This window comes from Pongo abelii, chromosome 8 (genome assembly GCF_028885655.2).
Source record: "Pongo abelii isolate AG06213 chromosome 8, NHGRI_mPonAbe1-v2.0_pri, whole genome shotgun sequence".
In the NCBI taxonomy this organism is placed as follows: domain Eukaryota; kingdom Metazoa; phylum Chordata; class Mammalia; order Primates; family Hominidae; genus Pongo; species Pongo abelii.
The window spans coordinates 80852493-80878564 of NC_071993.2; the positions used below are offsets into that span (position 1 = coordinate 80852493).

Here is a 26072-nt window from a genome sequence, read left to right on the forward strand (position 1 = left end):
GTATAAACACCACCAAATCAAACTTACCTTTTACCAGTTTGCTTTTATTTTTTAAAGACCATGATTGAGTCTAAGAGTCAGGAGGTTTTTAATGTTAATTAAAGACTTTATATGTATGCAGCACTGTAGTGAGCACTAAAAATAAATGAAAGAACAGTTCTACCTTAAGTGAGTTTACATGCATAATTTAAAGATACTTTTATTACACTTAAAAATATAGGATGGTATTTGCTTATATACTAATACAGTGTAAGCTGTAAAAAAAGTAATTTCAGTAGAAATTCAGAGCTAAGTTGGAGTTGAAGTTGGGGGATGTAAACATCATGGAAGAACTTGAGCTGGGCCAAAAGAGCAACCATGATTCAAATAAGTGGAAATGGAAACTCTTCAGGTGTAAGGGAGCAGAAGATGGGTGGCAGAATTAGGGTAAAAATATAAGTGATGAGAAGACTGCTTCCAGCGTAACTAATAATGAAGTTGGGAAGACAGCTCTATGAACAGATAACCTTAGGGAATGAATGCAAAAGAATGAAAGTAGGGGAGCAAAGAGTGGAATGATTGAATGTCCTATGAGCATAGAGTCAGCTTCAGTTTTCCAAATTGTAACGTCCTTGTCTTGTTCCCATCTTAGAGGAAATGCTTTTGATTTTTTACTGTTGTGTATGATGTTAGCAGTGGGTTTTTCATATAGACCTTTTTATATTTAGATATTTTCCTCCTGTTCCTAGTTTGTTGTGTGTTTTTAATCATGAAAAGCTATGGAATTTGGTCAGATGCTTTTTCTGCATCATTAAAGATGACTTTTTTCCTTTATTCTGTTAATGTGCTATATTACATTAATTGAACATCATATGTTGAGCCATCTTTGTACCATTGACTACCTTTGTAAGTAATGTTTTATTAGCATAAAGTCAAGCTCAATTGTTTACATGTTGTCTATGGTTGTCTCTGTGACAGAGACAGAAGTAAATAATTATGACAGAAACTATCTGGTTTGCAAAATGTGAAGTATTTACTATTCACTCTGTTGTGTGTGTGTGTGACGGAGTTTTGCTCTTATCACCCAGGCTGGTGTGCAGTGGCCTGATCTTGGCTCACTGCAACCTCCGCCTCCTGGATTCAAGCCATTCTCCTGCCTCAGCCTCCTGAGTAGCTGGAACTACAGACACCTGCCACCACACCCAGCCAATTTTTGTATTTTTGGTAGAGATGGTGTTTTACTGTGTGACCAGGATGGTCTCGAACTCCTGACCTCAGGTGATCCACCCGCCTTAGCTTCCCAAAGTGCCGGGATTACAGGCGTGAGTCATCGCGTATGGCTACTATTTACTCTTTAAAAGCATTTTCTAACCTCTCCTTCTAGAGTCATCAGTATAGACATCATTATTTAGTGTACATTTAGAAGTTAATGGACTAATCTTTACTGAACAACACTCTGTAAATTGCTTTACTCGATATAGTTATGGTTTATCTCCCTGTCATAAGGGGTATAATCTGATTAAGGGAAGTTAAATGATGGTTTTATGAAACATGTTAAGTTAAAGAATGAATTTGTTAATGTCCTTTCTAATTCAAGTTCATGGCTTATATTTTGAAATATTGTTATACTCATTAACCAGCCTCTTTTCTTCTTCCCCCTTCACCCATCCTAGTCTCCGATAACCATCATTCTACCCTCTACCTCCATGAGATCCACTTTTTGTTTGTTTTTTAAATAGGCAGGGTCTCATTCTGTCACCTGGGCTGCAGTGCAGTGGTGCGATCATAGCTCACTGTAGCGATCATAGCTCACTGTAGCCTCAAATTCCTGGGCTCAAGTGATCCTCCTGTCTTAGCTTCCTGAGTAGCTGGGACTAAAGGCATGTGCCACCATGTCCAGCCAAGTTTTTTACTTTTCTCTTTTGTTAGAGTCAGGGTCTCACTATGTTGCCAAGGCTGATCTTGAAGTCCTGGGCTCAAGTGATCCTCCCATCTCTGCCTCCCAAAGTGCTGGCATTACAGGCATGAGCCACCATGCTGGGTCAAGATCCACGTTTTTGACTCCCACATATGAGTGTGAACATGTGATATCTGTCTTCTGTACCTGGCTTATTTCATATAACATAATCATCTCCAGTTCCATTCATACTGCTGCAAAAGACAAGATTTCATTCTTTTTTATGGCCTAATTGTATTCTATTGTGTATCTATACCACATTTTCTTTACCCATTCATATGTTGATAGATACTTAGGTTGATTCCATTATCGTGGCTGTTATGAATAGTGTTGCAATAAACACTGATGTGCAGCTGTCTCTTCAATATACGTTCCTGTCTTTTGGACATTTACCCAGCAGTGGGATTACCAGATCCTATGATAGATCTACTTTTAGTTTTTTGAGGAACCTCCATACTGTTTTCCATACTGGAGGTACTAATTCACATTCCCACCAACAGTGTACTAGAGTTCCCCTTTCTGCTTCCTACAATTAGATAGAAGGAGTAAGTGCTAGTGTTTGATAGCACAGTATGGTAACCATAGTTAGCAATAATTTATTGTATTTTTCAAAATAGCTAGAAGAGGATTTGAAATGTTTCTAACACAAATGATAAATATTTGAGGTGATGGATATTCTAATTGCCCTGATTTGATCATTACACATTGTGTGCATGTATCACAATATCATATGTACCCCATAAATATGTACAATTATTATGCGTTAGTAAAAAAAAGATATACCACTCTTCTATTTTGCTAATTGAATTTTGTGTTTTTGTTTTCATAGGTGTATGTGGAATTTGATGATCTTGAATGGGATAAACGAGAGTGGGTTAAAGTTTATGAAGATTTTTCAACTTTCTTGGTGGAATACCACTTAATCTGGGCCAAAAGGAATGACCCTAGCCAGACTCAGGGATCAAAGAGCAAACAGATTCAGTGGCCTGCATTGGTAAGGTGTATTCCTGTTTCATTAAGCATTTTCATTTGTTCGTTTAAAACAACAACAACAACAAAACAAAGTCTGTGTTTGGTGACTGACACCTGTAAAACTAGCACTTTGAGAGGCTGAAGCAGGACGATTGCTTGAAGCCAGGAGTTGGAGATCAGCCTGGGCAAAAAAGCGAGACCCCATCTCTACCAAGAAAAAAAAAAAAAAAAAAAAAAAATAGCTGGATGTGGTGGCACATACCTGTGGTCCCAGCTACTTGGGAGGCTGAGGTGGGAGGATCCTGTGAGCCCAAGAATCCAAGTCTATGTGAGTTACTGTCATGCCGCTGCACTCCAGCTTGAATAACAGAGTGAAACCCTATCTCTTAACAACAACAAAAAAAAGAATAAATGAAAATTTAAGACCAAGAATTAAATAAAAGTTCAGATTCATCTTACTGATTTATAAATTAATATTTTTGAAGAGTCTCTGACGAATCTGGCAGAGATTTTAAAACACTGCCTTCATTTTGTTAAAACAACTTTAGGTGTCTCTTTGTTAGTATTCTGTCAGTATATGTAGTTCACAAATAAGTTTATTCTATCAAATTAAAATATAAATTGGATTAAAGGGACCTGAGAGATAGTTGACTGTATGCCATGTGGAACAACTTTGCTGAATGAAACTTTGTTAAGTGGGAGATGGAACATACTTTGTATTAAAACATTTAATAACGAGTAATTCTTCTTGGTTTGTTAATCAGTAAATCATTGTGGGTGATAGATGTTTAATGTGTAATTATTCAGGTAATGGATTAAATTACTTCTTATCAGGAAATGTTTAAGAAAATATAATAATTTTCAGCAAATTCTCTGGTACTTTGAAGAGTTTTATTAAAGAAAAGAAACAGGAAGTAAACAAGGTCATTAAATTGTATTAGGAAAAGAGCCACATTCATTTAACTATTGTTATCGCTGTTTTCTGGCAGAATGTCTAGCATGTAACAAATTTGCAATATTTGTTAAGTTTTCTTCTTATGTTACTATCAAAGAAATACTTTAAAAGCCGCTGAAACATTATTGCAGGTATTTGATATAACTAATGAGTTAGGGTAGTTCCTTTCAATTTTTTAAACCTGCAGATTAACTAATTACAAGGATAGCTTCTGCTTGCTAATAATTTTAATGCATATACATTTTCTATTTTAGTTAATCCTGATGCTTTTCTGTATAGAATAGAAATTTAATAGATCTGTTTATTTGATTATTCTTTTTTAAGAAGTCAGTGGAGATATGAATAAAAAGACAGGATAGGAAGGGAGGGAAGAGAGTGAATGGAATCAGTGGCATTTTTAAAAACAAAATATAATATTGAAAGATGAAAATAATATCTGTGTCCTGTAGTTTCGATAGGAAATTTTGCATAGCAAACTAAAGATAATTTTATCCATAGTAGATTTTAAAAAATATTTAATGAGTATGTTGAATTGTTCATATAAAAAGTTTAAACCATTACTAGCATGATTTTAATTTTATAGACCTTAATCCAAAAACTGGATAAAATTTGTGAGTGATTATGAATAATTAGACATATAGGTGAATTTTGTATGAGAATTCTCAAAAGCAGGAAGCAGTAGCATCAATAATATGAAAAACTATACGTCAGTATCAGAGTTAAAAAATTAATAAAGCTTTAGAAAAATCTTTGCCTTTTTGTTTTTTTGAGATGGAGCCTCGCTCTGTTGCCCAGGCTGGACTGCAGTGGCATGATCTCGGCTCACTGCAAGCTCTGCCTCCTGGGTTCACGCAATTCTCCTCCCTCAGCCTCCAGAGTAGCTGGGACTACAGGCGCCCGCCACCACACCCAGTTAATTTTTTTGCATTTTCAGTAGAGACTGGGTTTCACCGTGTTAGCCAGGATGGTCTTGATCTCCTGACCTCGTGATCCACCTGCCTCGGCCCCCCCGAGTGCTGGGATTACAGGTCTGAGCTACCGTGCCCAGCCAATCTTTGCCCTTTCTTAAAGGCAATTAAGATTGAGATGAATTTCTGTTGTATTCGTAAAATACTGATTTTAGAGATAATTTTTATTGGAAAATACTGTTTAATGATAATTTTGTCGTAATTTTACAAAGTTGTTTCTGTTGAAAACCTCTGAGCCTTGAAATTAGGCCTACAAATCACCAACCTTTTCTTTTTAACTATATCATATACAAAAGAAAAAGTGATGAAAAGTTTGAAAAACACTGTGGTATAAAAGTAATAGAAAATTATCTTTTTAGTCCTATTACTAAGAGATAACTCGTATATATTATATATATACTAATATATATAATTTTTGATATATTTTCTTATGAAACATATTGCTCTGGTTCCTTTTTTTTTTTTTTGCCATACTATTTATTTTATTTTATTTATTTAGACAAGGTCTCACTTTTTCACACAGGCTGGAGTGCAGTGGTGTGATCACAGCTCACTGCAGCCTTGAACTCCTGGGCTCAAAAAAGATCCTCCCACCTTGGCCTCCCCAGTAGCTAGGACTACAGATGTGTTCCACTGTGCCTAGCTAAATTTTTTTTTTTTGAGACAAGAGTCTTGCTCTGTCACCCAGGCTGGAGTGCAGTGGCACAATCTCGTCTTACTGCAACCTCCGCCTCCCAGGTTCAAGCAATTCTCCTGCCTCAGCCACTCGAGTAGCTGGGACTACAGGTGCCTGCCATCATGCCCAGCTAATTTTCGTATTTTTAGTAGAGATGAGGGTTTTCAACATATTGGCCAGGCAGGTCTTGAACTCCTGACCTTGTGATCTGCCTGCCTCAGGCTGCCTCCCAAAGTGCTGGGATTACAGGCATGAGTCACCATGCCCAGCTTTCTGCTAAATTTTTTAGTAAAAATTTTTAATTGTGGTAAAATGTACTTAACATAAAATTTGCCATTTTAACTGTTTTTGAGTACACAGGTCATTGGTAGTAAGTACATTCGTGTTGTGTGTTACCACTGTTGTCATCCAAACACAGAACTTTTTCTGTCTTGCAAAACTGAAACTGTACTCATTATAGAGCAGTTCCTTATTCCTCGGTCTTCCTGGCCCACCATTCTACTTTTGGTCTCTGAGTATCTCATATGAATGTAATTATACAGTATTTGTCCTTTTGTAACTGGCTCATTTCACTGACAATGTCTTCAGGGTTCATGCATGTTAAACCATGTGTCAGAATTTTCTTCTTTTTATTGCAAAATAACATTCCATTGTGCTTATACACCATGTTCTTTTCATCCATTTGCCCATTAATGGACAGTTGTGTCACTTCCACCTTTTGGCTATAGGGAATAATACTGGTATGAACATGGCTGTGTAAATATCTGCCCAAGCCTCTGTGTTCAACTATTTGGGTATATACCCAGAAGTAGAATTGCTGGATCAGATGGTAACTGCATTTTTAATTTTTTGAGGCACTTTCATACTGTTTTCCAAGTGGCTGCACCATTTTTCATTTCCACCAGCATTGTGTAAGGGTTCCAGTTTCTTTACATCCTCACCAACATTTACTTTCATTTTTTTTGGTATTTACTTTCTCAGTAGGTGTGAAATGGCATGTCATTGTGGTTTTGTTTTATATTTTTCTAATGCTTAATGTGATGTTGAGCATCTTTTCATGTGCTTCTTGGCCATTTGTGTCTTTTGAGAAATATCTATTCATAAAGTTCTTTGCCTGTTTTTGAATTGGATCATTTGTTTTTTTTTGTTGTTGAGTTTTAGGATTTCTCTATATATTCTTGATATTAATCCCCTTTTAGATACATGATTTGGTAACATTTTCTTTCATTTTACAGGTTGCCTTTTTACTGTGTTAGCAGTGGCCCGTGCTGCACAAAAGTTTTAAATTTTGATGAAGCCCAACTTGTCTGTTTCCGTTTGTTGCTTATGCCTTTGTTGTTGTATTAAAAAAAAATTGCCAAATCCATGTCATGAAGCTTTTCCCCTTATGTTTTCTTCTAAAAGTTGTATAGTTTTAGATCACAAATTTTGGTGAATTAATTGATTTTAAGTTTGGAATATCATGTAAGAGTCCAACTTTTTTTTACGTGTAGATGTCCACTTTTTCCAGCACCATTTGTTGGAAAGACTGCTTTTGCCCCAGTGAATGGTCTTGACGCTGTTATAGAAAATATTTTGACTGTATATGCAAGGGTTTGTTTCTGGGCTTTCTGTTTCATTCCATTGGTCTATACGTTTGTTCTTATGCTGATACCAACTCACTGTTTTGATTACTGTTGCTTTGTAGTACATTGTGAAATCAGGAAATGTTTTTCCATCAACTTTCTTCTTTTTCAGGATAGTTTTGGTTATTCAGGGTCCCTTGAGATTCTGTATGAACTTCAGGAAAGATTTTTCTTTTTCTCCAGAAAAAGGTCACTTGGATTTTGATAGGGATTGAATTGAATCTGTAGATGGGTTTGGGTGGTAGACATCTTAATATTAAGGGCTGGGTGCTGTGGCTTACACCTATAATCCCAGCTCTTTGGGAGGCTAAGGCGAGAGGATTGCTTGAGGCCAGGAGCTCAACACCAGGCTGAACAATGCAGCGAGACCCCTTCTGTGCAAAAAATAAATAAATAAATAAGCCGAGTGTGGTGGCTCACGCCTATAGTCTCAGCTACTTGAGAGGCTAAGGCTGAAGGATCGCATAAACCCAGGAGTTCATGGCTGCAGATTGTGTCATTGCACTGAAGCCTGGGTGACAGAGTGAGACCCTGTCTCTAAAACTACACACACACACACACACACACACACGTGTAAATATTAAGTCTTCTAGTCTTTGAACAGGGGTGTCTTTTTACTTGTTTATGTTTTCTTTAATTTTGCTCAGTTATGTTTTGTAGTTTTGTTTATTTCATCTCCTAGGTAATTTATTCTTTTTTGATGCTCTTGCAAATGGAATTATTTGTTAATTTCATCTTCAAATTATTCATTATTGTTATATAGAAACTAGTGGGCATGAGCCTGTAGTCCTAGCTACTTGGGAGGCTGAGGTGGGAGGATCCCTTGAGCCCAGGAATTCAAGGCTGCAGTGAGCTGTGATTGCACCAGGGCACTCCAGCCTGGGTGACAAACCAAGACGTTGCCTCAAAAAAAAAAAAAAAAAAAAAAAAAAAAAAAAAAGCCGATTTTTATGTGTTGATTTCATATCCTGTTGCTTAGGTAATATCCTAGTCAATGGTGAAAGACTGAAAGCTTTTCCTCTAAGATCAAGAATAAGACAAGGAATCCCTGCTTTTGCCATGTCCACTCAACATAGTATTTGAAGTTATAGTCCAGAAATTAGACCAGAAAAAGACAGAAAGCATTTAAATTGGAAAGAAAGAAGTAAAATTGTGTCTGTTCACAGATGATATAATCTTATGCTTAGAAAACCATAAAGACTTATTGGAACTAATAAATGAATTTGGCAAATTAGCAAGTACAAAATCTCTGCCTTCTTTTAAACATAGTTTTAGCTAACACTCCATTAAAATTGTAGATCCTGCTTTTTTGCTTAACATCTATCCTCTACATTTCTCCTCATGAGTAGTAATTTAAGATCATTTTTAATGGCTGCATAATATTTAATCTTATAATGACCCATTTCCTTAATGTTTGACATTGTAGTTGTTTCCAGTTTTAGGGAGCATTATAAGTAACTGGGATAAATACCATTGCAAGCCTTTGTCTGCATCTCTGATTTTTTAAAATGTATATTAATAGTAGTAGAATTAATAATCACAGGGTATGAACTTGAAAGCCACAAAAATCTATCTCCTGACACTCTTCACAAATTGTCTAAAGGTTGTACTGACTGCCATTGTCCTCAGTCAGTGTTGGGGTGTTTTTATCTCACTCATCACACCCTTGTAAGCATTAATTATTTGTTTGCAGTTTATCTTGTTTTAAAACACAAATATTTGGCCAAAACAGGAAGAGTTTTACATCCTAAGGGGATGCAGCATTGAATGTTACTCTTTCTCTGCTAATTGGATATTTAAAAATAATATTTTGTTGTTTCAATTTGCATTCCTTAAATAGGGTGAATTTTTTTCATGTTTATGAGCAACTTGTATTTTTAGTGAATTGTTATTTAGTACTTATTAGGGTTTTGTGTTTTTGATATTTGTTATGAACTTTCTTTATATTATTACAGATATTATAACCTTTTTGTCATATTTCATAGTTTGCTTAGCCAATTGTTTGATAGTAAGTCTTTTTGAATTGTATGTTTATTTTTAAAGTCTATACAATGGGATATTGTCATTAATTCCAGTAGTCAGGTTATGTGTGCTTGCCTTCCTTCCTTTTTTCTTTTGTTTTAGAAGATTGTAAAAATTAATAAACAAATGAAGTGAGGATGCTTGTTTGTAATAATTAAGAAAATAGTCAATTTAAGTTTCATAAGCATTTTGCAAACATTTATATACAGTAGATATGACTGAGATTTTATTGTTTCCTTTTTTGTTCATTAAAATTTGGCTTCTTTAAGGATGTCTATAAACAGCAATTATGAAGTTCAGCATTTTAAAATTCCTACAGCGTAATGAAATACTATATCTACAGATTTGAGAAATTTGAGGGATCTGTATATGAGATGGCAATAGAATGAAACACAGTAGAAACTAATACTTTGTCTTTAATTTTCTACAAATTTAATGTTTCTATTTCTGTGCACATGATACTTGCTTTATGTTCTTTTGTATTTAAACATGTTTGTATTTATTATCTTCTTTCTAGTTGTTTCACTCCTCGTGTGGTACTTGTTTAATATTACATATCGGTTACGTTATCTTGTCTACCTCTTATACCTAGAAATTAGTGGAAACTGGCAGTGTACCTGCTGGTTCTTGAGATTATGACAAGACAAAAACAAATCCTGTTGTCTCATTAACATATTTAAAAGTATATTTTTAAAAACTTAACATAATTGCATCTTCAACAAAATATGGATAGTATAATACCCAGGCTCCTTCTCTGGAATTGTCTGGTTCCTCTTTCTTTCTAGGATATCAGTAGCAAAACATTTATGGGAGCACCACATGTAAGATGCTGAAGTGGTGTCTTTTTTTGCTTGGTCCTGTATAATCAGAGTACCACTTGAGGCCATTCTAATGCTGTAGGCTGAGGTAACTTGCATCTTCATGTAAGTTACTTAATAGATTGTCAAATTTTATTTACTTTTTAATAAAGTAAAATACTTGTAAAAGCACATTTATCGGCACCAGGGAAAGAAAGTGTTGGCATTCATAATTGAAATCAACGAATCACCTACCTAACTGGGTTAGGGCCCTGGCTCCATCTCCTTTAGGAAAACCTTCTGTGGGGAGTGGGGCTTCGACCCTAACCCAGGTGGGCTGTAACACTGCTGTATTTTCTAAGGGGCAGAGTTTTCTACTACTTTTCTGCTGGCCCAGCCTTCCAGATCACCCCAACCAGTGCTCCTATATAACCATCCTGTGCTCCTATAGAACTTTGTTTTGTACCTCTGTTTTAACAATCAGCACATTCTGCTTTGTATTATATCTATTTGTTTGCATGTCTGTCTTCCCTTAATAGATTGTAAGTTCTTTGAGGACAGGAGTCATGTCTTAGTCATCTATGTATGGTTCCTTGGAGTCTAGCACAGTGCTTTACCCATCTCAGAAAGTAAATTCTTATTTTAAAGTGATGAATGTGCTGCAACCCAGCCAGTGAAAAAGAACCCTACTGGGAGTTATCACAAGTTTTCTGACTATTAACATATGATAATATCAAAGGACAGGAAAGCAGAATCACCCAATTGTGGTAAAACTGTGAGTTACCAATTTTAAACATGTCAATATATAATAAAAAACAAATACTAAAAAGCTTATAATGCCAGTTCTCATCAGGTACAAATTTGATTCCTGAAATCACCAAGGGGAAAAAGGTAAAATTACCTGAAATATGTTACTTTAAAGATGTTAAAGGAAGAAACAGAAGTCCTCACAATTGACTTAAATATTCAAATCTTTGATAATTTACCTGAATTTCTGAATTGAGTTTTAGGAAACTCAGACTACTTTTTCTCAATGTAGCTTTTCCTTCATAGATAGGCGTTTCTGGTTCAACCAGGAACTGTGATGATATCATAAACACGTAAACTCTTAGCAATTTATTTATTTTAAAATATTCTCTTAGTGAGAGTGCGTTTTAGTTACTATCTGTTCCAAAAGAAACCCCTCAAAGGAGAATAGAGTTCACTGCTCTTTGGGACAAGATTACCTTTATATCCAACAGTTACATTGCCAAAGTTGGTTTAGATTATGGCCTCAAGCAAATTTTACTAAAATGTGAAAATATGCCACCTTCCAAGTCAGAAATAAACTTTGGAGTATGTTCATTTAAAGAGTTTTTACATATTTATAATTGAATTTCCACAATTAGAATAAACAGTTGCATGTCTTTTTGTACTTTGTTAAATAATGAAATGGAAGTAATGACAATATAACTTCAGGATTATTATTTCTCTACAAGTAAAGCACTTTAAGAGATCAAATTATACATAATAAAATATTAAGCTTTTTAAATGATAAACTAATACTGGCATGTATTGCAATGAACGAGTTCACACACTCATATCTTCTGGATTATAAAATGACATTATTCTTTTGGAAAGTATTATAAGAACCATAAGAAGTTCATACTCTTTGATTCATTAATTCTAGTCTTAGGAAACGATGCTTGAAAACCAGTTTTTACAAAGTGTATTCAGTTTAGCTAATGTTTGTCACATACCTCATACGAATTAGACACTGTGGTGGGAGCTGCAGATTAAAAAAATGAAAGGCTTAATGTTACTAGAAGAAAGATGTTTATTGCAGTCATAAAAGAGGAAAAGAAAAATGGAACAACTTTGATGTTCAACAATTTGTGAATACTGTTAAATTAATATTTTGGCATATTATGCAGCTTTAAAAGTGATAATTGTACATACTTTAGGAAAATGTAGAGGAAATTTAAGTAAAAAAGTATTAATTACATCAGCACTAGAATTATGTATTTAAAAAGTCTTACAGACCGGGGACAGTGGCTCGTGCCTATAATCCCAGCACTTTGGGAGGTTGAGGCGGGAGAATTGCTTGAGTCCAGGAGTTCAAGACCAGCCAGGGCAGCATAGCGATACCTTCATCCCTACCAAAAAAAAAAAAAAAAAAAATTAGCCTAGTGTAGTGGCACAAGCCTTGTAGTCCCAGCTACTCAGGAGGCTGAGGTGGGAGGATTGCTTGACTCCAGGAGTACAAGGCTATGGTGAGCTATGATTATGCCATTGCACTCCAGCCTGGGCAATGGAGCAAGACCCTGTCTCAGTGGAAAATATATATATTATAAAGTAATGAAGATCATTATTTTATATTATGGCAGAATTTTGCCTGACCAAAATTGTCTTTTCCCTAAAAAAACAACTATTACTTCCTAGCAAATTGGAAATTTCATATAATGATGTTATTCAGTATTTTATGTTTTGGAGGTAGTCTTCTTCAAATGAGTTATTTTAGTAAACTTGTTTTATGTTTCTGTTAGTATACTTTGATAGGTATTATTTGTGTTTTGCTATTGCAGCATTTAAAAAACTGTCCTTAATATACAAAGAATTAACACTTAATAATAAAAATGACAGCTTAAACCATAACAAAGTAAAATATAATGAAGATTATTTAAGGCTTGTTTTAAGTCTGTCTGAATTTCTTGTTTACTTGTAGATTTGCATGGCTTGAACGTTAGAATTGGGGAGAAAAAAACAGCAGTTATCAAGGAAGGTAGCATAATATGTTAAGGACATAGACTTTGTGGCATATTTCTTGGTTCAAATCCTGATTCTTCCATTTACTGTTAATGTCATTTATACTCTGTATGTCTCACTGTGTTCGTAATAGTAATATCTACCACAAAGAGTAGTGAAGATTAAGCAAGACAGTATATAAATAAAACTTCAGTATAGCACTGCAGTGAGTTTAGATAGGTGCACACTTTGAGAGAAACCTCTGTAAGAACACCCTCACTTCTGGCACTAGTTTCAAGTTTGAGGCATTCCCAAAACCATCCACAGGGTTGATAAATCACTGGAAGATTGATATAACTCACTGAGAGCGGTTATGTTCATGCCTACAGTTTATTGCAGAGAAAGTATAAAATCAGCCAGGGGAAGAGATGTTTAGGTTAGAGTCCAGGCTCTTCTCCCTGTGCAGTCATGTCCAGCATTATCTTTTTATGTCCACAGTATGTGAGTTTTGTCAGTGAAGAAACTCATCTGAGTCTTTGATTTTCTGGTTTTATTGGGGCTCAAAATCACATACTAGCTGAAAGGTGTAGCTTTGGTCTCTGGGAGGTCAGACTAATAACTTTAGTTCTCACTTCTTCTGGAGATCAGAATTGATACTGGAATGTCGAAAGCCCCCATTGTAAATCACATTGTTAAACTGTTCAGTGGCCAAAGCCTCCAGGCAAACAAAAACACTCCTATCAAGCAGGTACTCCTAAGAAGCAAGATATTCTAGATCCCTGGAGATCATCTCTCAGTTGCCGAGGTGGAAGCCCAGGCATCTTTTTCTTCTTTGGTGTATAGGCTATGTCCTAGCCTTTGGCCTACACTCTTAAAGCAAAATGAATATATTTGAACGTCTACATTTAATTTTTATATGACAGACATTGCAGTCGTAACCCTTCGAATATGCCTGATATTGGGAGGAGCCAGTGTTGAATAGGTATACATTTAAATAAACAGTCAAGCTAATTTATAAAGCCATTATGTACATCATTTTCTTGTACTAATTTAATTACTCATTTTCCCCTGGATTTACCACTATTTTTGTATCTTACGAAAAATTTATGCAGGACTATTGGCATAGAAATTAGTTGATGGGCTGGGCACGGTAGCTCACGCCTGTAATCCCAGCACTTTGGGAGGCTGAGGTGGGGGGATCACTTGAGGTTAGGAGTTCGAGACCAGCCTGGCCAACATGGTGAAACCCCATCTCCGCTAAAAATACAAAAATTAGCTAGGTGTGGTGGTGCACGTCCATAATACCAGCTACTTGGGAGGCTGAGGCAAGAGAATCGCTTGAACCTGGAAGGCAGAGGTTGCAGTGAGCCGAGATTGCGTCATTGCACTCCTGGGCAACAGAGTGAGACGAGAAGAGGAGAAGAAAAGAGAGAGAAAGAGAAAGAAAACAGGAAGAAAAGTAAGAAAGAAGAAAGAAAGAGAAAGAAATAAATTAGTTGATGGTTAACTAATTCTTTTAGGCTATTCATTTTCCATCATTATTACACCCTGAGGAGGCTTTAACTAAATTTCCTGATACATTAGATGATCAATATCAGTATTATAAGATTGATTTCTATAAGGGGCTGGGCATGATGGTTCATGCCTATAATCCCAGCACTTTGAGAGGCGAGGGTGGGCAGATCACCTCAGGTCAGGAGTTCGAGACCAGCCTGGCCAACATGGCTAAACCCTGTCTCTACTGTAGTCCCAGCTACCTGGGAGGCTGAGGCAGGAAAATCGCTTGAACCTGGGAGGTGGAGGTTGCAGTGAGCTGAGATCACGACACTACACTCTGGCCAGGGCAGCTGAGCAAGACCTTGTCTCAAAAGAAAACAAAAAAGATCTATTTACATAAGGTGAATGAATCTTCCCAACAATGTCACTTGTTATGCCATAGCGTGTTATGTCACAGCGTGATGCTGTTTTATTACTGTTCTGTAATCAGAATTGCAGAGGAATTTGCTATGCCGCCTCAGCAGAATTGACCCTTACCTAGATACTGGATATTTTCATGGATAGGTATAGTTACAGTGGGCCCTTACTCGGTTATTTCTGAGTTTCAAGTCATTTAAGAACAAAGCTACTTACCTTGTCTCAGTTCACAGGCTTGTACTAAGACTGGTTTCCCTATGTGCTGTTATATAGTAGGGTCTCCATGTTTGTGAATATGATGTATTTCTTTGGTAGCATTTTCCTGCACAGAGCATTCCAATTTAGTTATGGAACTCTTCTGGGTACTGCTTTCCCATGAGAATTTTTCTCCAACATTTCCCAGGACAGTATATATATTTCAGGTTTTCAGATTCAGAGAAGCAGTGTCAGTTAATGCCCAATAGTAAACTAGTTGTCCCTCAAATTGAAATTTTTGGGTCCAGAATCCTGGTGGTTTTCCTATAAGCTCCAGTCTGTGCTCCACACAGGACTGTTGTATAAAGAATTTGCCCAGCTTCTATTCCGTACTATTTGAAATTAATTTGGGTGGGCTCAGGCATTTTCACTGGTTTTCAATTAGCATGTCCTATAAATATTGCCTGATAGGAAGATTTATATGTATTCTGTTTAAGTAGGGGAAACATTCACCATTCAGACATAATAAATATCTCCATAATGCATTCAGGTAAAGGAGACACACTACTGTACATAAAGTACGTTCAGACATCCTGATTTTAATCCAGAGTTTTACCTTAATCCATAAACTCTTGTGTTGTTATGTCTTTCCAATATAACTGTAGCTCCTGTTAGGACTTCACCAACAGATTTGTAGGTTCTGTGCATGGGTCTCTCGTGGAAACATCTCTATGCTTAACTATTTTATCCATTTAAAAGCATTTGACTCTGGGTCCCCAGCTAGGGACTAGCAAGGAATCCAGGCCTTCTCTTCAGGCCTTATCTTAATTAGATTGCAGAAGCATTGGTTTAGGCAAGTTGAAGTTAGATTTTTCTTAGTCATTTTTGCCTTCCAGTTTTTAAAGTTTCCTCAAACTAGGGTGAATTGCCGGGTGCGGTAGCTCACTCCTGTAATCCCAGCACTTTGGGAGGCCGAGGCTGGCAGATCACCTGAGGTCAAGAGTTTGAGACCAGCCCGACCAACATGGAGATACCCCATCTCTACTAAAAATACAAAATTAGCCAGGCATGGTGGCACATGCCTGTAATCCTAGCTACTCGGGAGGCTGAGGCAGGAGAATTGCTTGAACCTGGAAGGTGGAGGTTGCGGTGAACTGATTATGCCATTGCACCCCAGCCTGGGCAATAAGAGTGAAACTCTATCTCAAAACAAGCAAACAACAACAAAACAAAAACAAAAACAAAAACTAGGGTGAATAAAGCAGATTTGTTTAGGGCGCTTTAATGGAAGGAGACCAGCAGGGGCTTGTTGGTCCACTCAACCTCTGAGAGTGCTGCAGTGTGACCTTTGTTTTGGCTTCAATATTTTATTCATCCCATTTCTTAATAACTGTTTAAAGATTTACACCCAGCTGGGACTAGTCTCTTGAATCTCCTCTTTTTTTTTCTCCATTGTCTTTGAATCTTTATTGCCTGTTATTTTGGCAAGACTTTTACCTATGTCAGTGGGTCTGTGACTACTGGCTATAACTGGATCTGGCCAAAAACCAGGCTTGGCCCAGCATTAGGTTTTGCGTTTCTGTTTTGCTATTCCAGGTAACAATAATCAAGGGATTATATAGTAACCTTATTTATTGTTTATGTAACATTTTCTTATGTATCCAGTGAGCCAGGCCCCCAGGAGTTGGATCTATCATTTCTAAGTCCCACTGATAACTTTTATTTCTACTAATTGATTGTAATACAGCTGTAGTTGGAGCTATTATTTGTAAATTCCACTGGTAATGTTTGCCTCCAGTAAATGATTATAGCACAGCTGTAGTTTTATACCATGAGTGGCCCTGTAACCACCCAGGAAACAAAGGTTTGTCATCCCTCATTCTTTCTCTTCATTCAGTGAGTCAGCTTCAGCAAGTTAATGTCATTCTCGTGCGCACTTCTGATACCATTGCTGCAAGCTTGAGGGATTCCAAAACCAACCTCAGGTTTGATAATTTGCTAGAAGAACTCACAGAACTCATTATATTCATGGATATAGTTTGTTACGTAGAAATGATACACATTAAAATCAGCCAAGGGAAGAGAGACAATAGGGTGCAGAATCCAGGATGAGTCCAAATGTAGAGTTTCTGGTTGCCCTCTCTCTGTGGTATCATAGACAACATTAGCTCATTTCAATCACAGTGTATGACAGTACTCACAGAATATTGTCAAACAGGGAATCTCAGCAAAGCCTTTGGTGTTCATTGTTTGTATTGGGATTTGATCACATACCACCCACATGACTGACCTTTAGTCTCCTGCTGCTTCCAGAATGTCAAACTATTACCTTTAGTTATTCCTTTCTCTGGAGGTCACAGCTATTACTGTGTGGCCCAAAGCCATACTGTGTGCTGTTATATAGTAGGGTCTATGTGCTCATTATAATGATAAGTTCCTTTGGTAGCATTTTCCTGCACAGACCATTCCCATTTCATTATGGAATTCTTCTGGGCACTTCCCATTGTAAATCACATTTTTAGATAGTCCAGTGGCCAAAGCCCCCAGACGAACAAAAACACTCATATCAGCCAAGACATGTCAGAGGCCTAGTGATTGTTTCCCAGTAGCTGAGGGCAGAAGCCACACCTCTTTCAATAAGGTTGATCTTTCACTGTATTAACACCATATATAAAGGACTTTTATAAAAGCTTGTAGTTATGGTATTATTGTCATCATCCAGTTTAATGCCCTCTTTTTTCCAGTAAGAAAAGAAAGGTCTGGGATAATTATGTTAGTTGATTTGTTTACATTTTCATTTTAATTAGTAGCACAACTGAGAGTGAAAATGGAACCCAAATAGTCCATCTTCAGCATAATACTTTTTTTCCTCCTCTAGTGGAGCTTATACCTTGCCAATTATTGAATCTTGAACTCCTGACCTCGTGATCCACCTGCCTCGGCCTCCCAAAATGCTGAGATTACAGGCTTGAGCCACTGCGCCTGGCCTGAATTATTGAATCTTACTGAGAATAATCATGAAAAAAACATTGGTATTTTTTGATCAACCTAGTTTCAGGAAAAGTCTTAAAAGGAAAACAACCTAATTTTTATTTTAGTTTACTCCTGATCAGACAATTTAAGATTTGGAGATATAAATGAGAATAAACTAAAATTTTTGTGTTCGGGAGGTATAGAGAGTAAGGAGACAGATGCACAAGTGGAAAATGAAACATTCAGTAATAGAATAAAAGTTTATAAAAATGGGACAAATGAAGAGGAAGTGCCTGGCTTGGCTAAGGAAAAGCGATACAGAGGAGGATGAGGCTTGCTATGATTTTAAATGCTGAATTGGCATTTTCTGATCCAAAAAGGTTGGAAGGCGTTGTATGAGAAAACAGGTCCTGATTGGGAAATCCCAAGGTCTTGTGCCAGGCTGGCATAGGTAGAATAATTGTGATGGAGTGGCAAAAGATGAAGTAGAAAAGAGTAAGTGGTGATCAAATCATAAAGGGTCTTGTGTTACAATAGAATTTTGGAAATATTCCTCCTGTAGGGAATGGAAAGCCATGGAACCAAAATTATCTGGATTAAATAATCAATTTTGTATTTTAAGTAGGTTGCTGTAGCTATAGTATAGTGGGATTTGAGAGAAGCTAGTACATTATCTTGTAATTCATCCTTTTGTTTGATCTAGGTGAGACTTGGATAAATTTGTCTGGTAAAACATGTGCTTGGCCAGGTGTGATGTGGCCTGTACTCCCAGCACTTCGGGAGGCTGAGGCAGGCAAATCACTTGAGTCCAAGAGTTCGAGACCAGCCTGAGCAATATGGTGAAACCCCATCTCTACAAAAAATTAGCCAGGTGTGGTGGTGCCTACCTGTAGTCCCAGCTCCTTAGAAGGCTGAGGTGGGAGGATTTCTTGAGCCCAAGAGTTTGAGGCTGCAGTGAGCTGTGATCCAGCCTGGACAACAGAGTGAGAGCCTGTCTCAAAAAACAAACAGAAAACATGCTTATCTTTGCTTCCTCCAAAATTGCACCAAGATAGCAACAACAAAAAAAAAGATGAACAGAGTAAGAGATAATGGTCACAAGATAGAAATACATTTTTAGAATGTAGGGAATGGGTGTCAATTAGTGACCAATTTAACAAGATTAAAGAAAACTGGGCCAGGCTTCACGCCTATAATCCCAGCACTGTGTTTTTGTTTTGTTTTGTTTTCACCCCTTGCCCACTCCAATCCCAGCACGTTGGGAGGCCAAGGTGGGAGAACCGCTTGAACCCAGAAGTTGAAGACCAGCCTGGGCAACATAGTAAGTCCTCATCTCTACATAAAAGTTAAAAATTAACCAGGCAGGCTGGGCGCAGTGGCTCACACCTGTAATCCCGGCACTTTGGGAGGCCAAGGTGGGCGGATCACCTAAGGTCAGGAGTTGAGGACCAGCCTGGCTAATATGGTGAAACCCAGTCTCTACCTAAAAAAAAGATATACAAAAATTAGCCAAGAATGGTGGCACATGACTATAATCCCAGCTACTCAGGAGGCTGAGGCAGGAGAATTGCTTGTACCCGGGAGGTGGAGGCTGTAGTGAGCTGAGATCGTGCCAGTGCACTATAGCCTGGGCAACAGAGTGAGACTCTGTCTCAAAAAAAAAAAAAAAAAAAAATTATCCAGGCATGGTGGCCGTGTACCTATAGTCCCAGCTACCCAGGAGAGGCTGGGGCCAGAGGGGGAGGATCACTTGAGTCTGGGAAGTAGAGAATACAGTGAGCCATCACTGCACTCCAGCATGGGTGACAGAGTGAGACCCTGTCTCATAAAAAGAAAAACCTGAAATCTAAATGTCATCAGAGGGAAATGCTAGCAGATTTTAGAAAGCTTCAAAATCAAAGCCCCAGATGCTTTGCATGGTAGAAGTGATGGGAACTGATAATGCAGGAATTGATTGAAAAATTGTATGGGTCAGGTGTGGTGGCTCACACCTGTAATCCCAGCACTTTGGGAGGCCAAGGTGGGCGGATTCCCTGAACTCAGGAGTTCTCAGCCAGCCTGGGCAATATGGTGAAACCCCATCTCTACTAAAAACAAAAAATTAGCCGGGCATGGTGGCATGCACCTGTAATCCCAGCTACTCGGGAGGCTGAGGCAAGAGAATTGCTTAAACCCGGGAGGCAGAGGTTGCAGTGAGCCAAGATTATACCACTGCACTCCAGCCTGGACGACAGAGCGAGACTCCATCAGAAAAAAAAAAAAAAAAAAATTGTATGAAGAGAAGTAGACTCCCAGTGCTTTCTTCATACTTCTCACAGTTGGCAAGCTAACCTCTCCACTACTTACAGTACATTCTCTCAAGAATATGAACAGTAGAGGTTCTGGCTTTAAGAACATTTGGCCCATCAGAATTTCTGATGGGACAAGTGCATTAAATGAAAATCCTTTTTTAAGTGGTTCTTTCAGCCCCATTTATTTCATGTCAACCAGGTACATCCCCCCTGAAATGATTAGAGGATCGTTACCTCAGGGAAAGTGAAGGTCCCTGAGAAAAGAACAATAATAAATACTGGTAGTAAGTGCCCTACAGTAATACTCACCAAGCCACTCTCATTCACAAAGTGTTTTTCAATAGCTTTTTAGTGCCTCATGCTTAATTATGAATGCTTAGTCAGGGATCCTCAGTCTTCTAAGCACTGATCATATTTTAGGAATTGTATGTAAATACAATATACTAGGCCAGGCATGGTGGCTCATGCCTGTAATCCCAGCATTTTGAGAGTCCAAGGCAGGCAGATTGCTTGAGCCCAGGAGTTCGAGACTAGCCCAAGTAACATAGTGAAACCACACCTGTACTAAAAAATACAAAAATTAGCGAGGTGTGGTGGTGCCCACCTGTAGTCCCAGCTACTTCAGAGGCTGAGGCGGGAGGATCATTTCAGCCTTGGAGGCCAAGGCTGCAGTGAGCTGTCATTGTGCCACTGCACTCCAGCTTGGGCAACAGAGTGAGACCCTGTCTTAATAAATAAATAAATAAATAAATAAATATATATATATATGTAACTGAACTATTTAAACTATTGTGATTTACAACTAAGTTTTTGCCTATATGATGACAAGAATTGTGCATTTCAGTGTATTCAGTAGAGGCTGAATACCTGATACTGTTAGCTGTTGAGTAGATAATGAATAAAAGACACTTTAGTTATGAATTAAAAGGAATGTCTTGATTTTATTGTTAAACACTCCTTTCAAACTAGTGATTTTTTTTTTTTTTTTTTTGAGATGCAGTCTCACGCTATTGCCCGTGCTGGAGTGCAGTGTCATGATCTTGGCTCACTGCAGCCTCTGCCTCCCAGGTTCGAGTGATCTTCCTGCCTCAGCACCCCTAGTAGCTGGGATTACAGGCACGTGCCACTATGCCCGGACAATTTTTGTATTTTTAGTAGCAGTGGGGTTTTGCCATGTTGGCCAGGCTGGTCTTGAACTCCTGACCTCAGGTAATCCACCCGCCTCGGCCTCCCAGAGTGCTGGGATTACAGGTGTGAACCACTGCGCTTGGCCCAAACTAGTGATTTTTAAAAAGCCAGTATTTCTGAAGTTGCATGAAAAAAGGAAGTGAACCATTATTCTAAATATCCTCTTAAATTGTTTTCCAGAATTAAGTACATTTAAAGAGTAGATTTAATTTTTTTTGCTCTGTAATTTTGGACTTTGCTTTCTATATTTCTTGAGTGTGTGAAATTGAGGAGTAGGATATTCTTTTTTTTTTTTTTTAAAGTTGAGACAGTCTTGCTCTGTTGCCCAGGCTGGAGTGCAGTGGCACAGTCTCAGCTCACTGCAACCTCTGGAGTAGGTTATTCTTACTGAGTCCTTAACTTAAGACATGCCATAAATAAAGTTGAGAGGAAGCTGATTTTTAATTTTAACTGCTTTCAATTGAACTATTTGTCAAACCCCAGAGACACTTCTGCTTTTTATCTAACTTTTCTTTCTTTTTAGTATTTGGTGTATACCAAGTTCTAGGTATACAAGTATCAAGTTGTTCGTTTGTTTGTTTATGTACTTATTTATTTATCAAGACGGAGTCTTGCTCTTGTTGTCCAGACTGGGGTACAATGGCGCAATCTCAGCTCACTGCAACCTCCGCCTCCTGGGTTCAAATGATTCTTCTGCCTCAGCCTCCCAAGTAGCTGGGATTACGGGCACGTGCCACCACGTCTGGCTAATTTTTGTATTTTTAGTAGAGACAGGATTTCGCCATGTTGGCCAGGCTGGTCTCAAACTCCTGACCTCAGGTGATGTGCCCAGCTTGGCCTCCCAAAGTGCTGGGATTACAGGCGTGAGATACCGCACCTGGCCTAGTTATTTATTTCTTAAGACATTAAAATAACTCACTTAAGTTTAAAATTAGAAAATTATTCAAAAATAAATTTAAAAATTGTAGTTTTAAGCCACCAGCCAAAGTTAATATTTGAAACTGTTCATTTGTAATGATGAAGATAATGGAAAACAATTGGAAGTATTTAATGGAAACTATACTTTTTAGGCCGGGCTCGGTGGCTCACGCATGTAATCCGAGCTACCTGGGAGGCTGAGGCAGGAGAATTGCTTGATCCCAGGAGGCAGAGGTTGCTGTGAGCCAAGATCTCACCACTGCGCTCCAGCCTAGGTGACAGAGTGAGACTCTGTCTCAAAAATAAAAAAAGAAACTATACTTTTAAAATCAGGTTTAAATATATTTGAAACATGTAACTTTTGTGGTAAGTAATATTTATCTTTATTAGAAGTAATTTTTTTATAATATAAGCATGCCATCATTATCCAAAAACGATCTACCTGCCTATCTGGTAAGAATTCTGATTAGTGATTTCTAATCATTTTGTTATGAACAAAAATGTTTGTGTTGGATTTTCATTAAGTTAAACATACCTATTGTCAAATATCCTTTTAGGAAATTACTGCATGACTGCAAGTTTAGTCTTACCAAGATTGCAAGCCAAGTTTTAAAATTAAGGTGCTGGAAATAAGAAGACTTACAAGGTTGGATTAAAACATATCCACAGAGTAGATAAGGTATATAATACCTGCTTAATACATGTTTAAACAAAGTACATTTTAAGATTTCATTTCTTTTATTTGGAGACAGGGTCTCACTCTGTCACTCGGGCTGAAATGCAATGGCATGATTATAGCTCCTTATTACCTCAAACTCCTTGGCTCAAGCGATGCTCCTACCTCAGCCTCCCAAGTAGCTGTGACTTAGCCGGCTACTAGGGAGGCTGAGGTGGTAGGATCATTCTTCTAAGAATGCACCACCACCATGCCTGGCAAATCTTTTTCTTTAATTTTTTTAAGAGTTGGAGGGTCTTGCTATGTTTCCCAAACTGGTCTTCAACTCTTGGCCTCTATTGATTCTCCTGCCTCAGCCTCTCAAGTAGCTGGGATTACAGACACAAGCCATTCTGCTCCCTATTTTAAGATTTCTCTGTGGTATTCCTTATTGTTTTCTGTCTGCTATCTATAGAAAAGATAAGGTCTTCCATACTTTTTTTTAAGGAACAAAAGGTATTTTTAAATTCTACACTGACTGATAAGAAAATATGCAGATCCAGTCTTTTTAATTATCTTGAATCTAAAAGTACTGGGCTACCATATGGAAACAATACCAAGCCATCCTTACAAAAGAGTTTTAAATTCTAAATTGTGAGAGCAGTTATAACAACTTTCAGTACTTTCTTCAATAACTATATTTTGATTAGCATTTCTGTGACATTAGTAACTGATAAAATGATTTCATGAAACAGGAGGAAACGACCAACTCAATGGCTAGAAAAGAAACATTTCAACTAGATTAAAACAAAGTTAAAACTTGTACTGAGACCACAAAATTCCTATCATGGGTAATGAAGTATTCACTAAAATTCAATTCAATTTTTTATGTAATAAGAAGTTAGAAGTTGGATAGTCATATTCAGTTAAATTGGTCACATTATATGGAATGCAGAAAAAAACAAGGGAAATAAAACCAGTTCTACAAAAATGTTTTGTCATTATAAAAATATTAGATCACATTTTCAAAAATTAACTTTTGAAGAAACTGCTGTTTTAAGAAAATGAAAGTTAGTAGGATAAATTCTCTGCAAAATGTCCAGAACAAATGTATGAACATAATATGTGGTTATTACCATGATAAATGTGCACAACAGCTTAGAAAAATGTTAAATAGTTGTGAATGTAGAAATGGTGATAGCCATGAATATGGCCCAGGCCAGTTATACCAATGGCTAGGTAATAGTGAGAAATTATAATAGCAATCTTTAAGATGATACTAAAACAAAATGTTACTTTCTAAGAATTAACATTACTAGGATTATAAAACAACTCCAATTTAAATGGGAATTTAGGCTCTCAAATATTCTAGTATAGCAGGTGTTCCTTTCATTAGTATGGCTGCTCAAAGAATATGAAATGAATTTCTATCTGGTAGTAATATTCTTAAATTCACACAATTACCATGCTTCGGTGGAAATTGAAGGAGGTCATTATTTTGAAGGTCCAACATGGTTAGATTTTCTGTCATCTTCATTTTCAGAGGGTCCACAGATACAATCTGATCGTTACTAATCAAAACTGTTTTAAATGTGAATATGTTGTAGAACATAAGGTAGTATTTTGAACTGGATAGTTTTAACTGGCCGCCTTTCCAGACTGCCTTTAACAGCCCCTGGGTTATGGAGGTATTGCATTCTCTTCTATTAACGTTGAAACTTACCTGGGGACCTCACCCCACTCTTCTACTGTCAGATGTTCAAACTTTTATACAGCTTTTTTTCTGTTTTAAAATCTTGTTTTTGTTGTGATTTTATTAGGATCTAAATCCTAATAAAAACCATATTACTGAATTTTCATAATTTTTTCTTTTTTCTGTTTTTCCCCTATTCTAACCCTAATATATAATATATCTTAATTATATCGTATTAAAGAGACAGGATCTTGCTATATTGCCCAGGCTGGACTAGAAGTCCTGGCCTCAGCCTTGTGAGTAGCTGGGATGACAGGCACACACCACCGTATCTATCTTCAGATTTTTTTTTTACCCCATTTCTTAAATTGTTATTTCATATTTCATTGTTTTATCCAAACATGACAATTAGTTGCCATTTACTAGAATTTAACAGAATGTTTAGATTTCTCAGGATTTCTATGATCTTGTAGAACTTTTCTGGTTTTGCCTATTTCTTAAGCCATAGTGAGTTTTCTTTGGTTATAATCTGTGAAAAAATTTTCATATCCTAAAATAGATGATAGTTTGGAATCATTTCTTTGATTCCTTGGCCTTTCCATTATAAGTATTTCCTATATCTATTCATCTCTTTTGTTATACTTGGAGTTACTTGGGATTTTCACTTTTTCATTATTGTAATTCAAAACAGCCAAGAACAGCAAGCCATTTAAATATGAAGGGTGTTGATTCCATTTTTCTCCTGTCCAGAAATAAAGTTGCCACGTCTACATGTGTTCTAATTTGAGAGGTTTTTTTTTTTAATTTAGTTCTTGGGGGGCTGGCAGGGGGAGTCTGTTTTGGGTATTAAAAGTGCTTGCTTTTTTATGTAAGGAGTTTGTGTGTGTGTGTGTGTGTGTGTGTTTGTGTGTGTCTGTGTCTTTTGGCATTTTAAACACAGCATCCTATCTGTGTTGGGAGATAATTTCATTCATTCAATAAATATATTTGAATACTTACTGTTGGCTAAGCATTATGTAGATACTATGAATCTCTGCTGTCTGACACAAATAGGTTAACTGCAATTGTGAAGAGTTTTATGAAAAATAAATACAAATATCTTTTTATACTCTTTTTAAAGCACATTTATGCTGGGCGTGGTGGCTCACACCTGTAATCCCAGCACTTTGGGAGGTGGAGGCGGGTAGATCACCTGAGGTCGGGAGTTCGAGACTAGCCTGGCCAGCATGGTGAAACCCCGTCTCTACTAAAAATACAAAAATTAACCAGGTATGGTGGTGCACACCTGTAATCCCAGCTGCTGAGGAAGCTGAGGCAGGAGAATCGCTTGAACCTGGGAGGCGTAGGTTGCTGTGAGCCAGTATTGTGCCATTGTGAGCCAGTATTGTGCCATTGCACTCCAGCCTGGGCAACAGAGCGAGACTGTCTCAAATAAACAAACACATCTGTATTTACCATTTGAAGAAAAATATTTGTGTGATCATGAGGTCAAGAGATCGAGACTGTTCCTGGCCAACATGGTGAAATCTCATCTCTACTAAAAATACAAAAAATAGATGGGCGTGGTAGC

At 37.3% G+C, this 26072-nt stretch overlaps 1 protein-coding gene across 8 annotated transcripts in view; it reads left to right on the top strand.

Moving 5' to 3' along the window:
- Positions 1-26072, top strand: part of JMJD1C (jumonji domain containing 1C) — a 362577-nt gene that overhangs the window by 140216 nt on the left and 196289 nt on the right. For 4 of the 8 annotated variants that reach the window (XM_009245568.4, XM_063727630.1, XM_054522543.2 and 1 more), the window contains one exon: positions 2766-2930. The exons of 1 other annotated variant lie outside the window; for it this stretch is intronic. Coding sequence is in view for 1 of the 7 variants with exons in the window: in XM_054522541.2 (XP_054378516.2) it covers positions 1068-1301; positions 2766-2930 (399 nt within the window). In the remaining 6 variants the exon portion in view is untranslated. Of the gene's footprint in view, positions 1-1067; positions 1302-2765; positions 2931-26072 lie in introns of those variants that run through there. 3 more of the 8 variants (XM_063727629.1, XM_054522541.2, XM_063727632.1) reach the window with 2 other exon arrangements.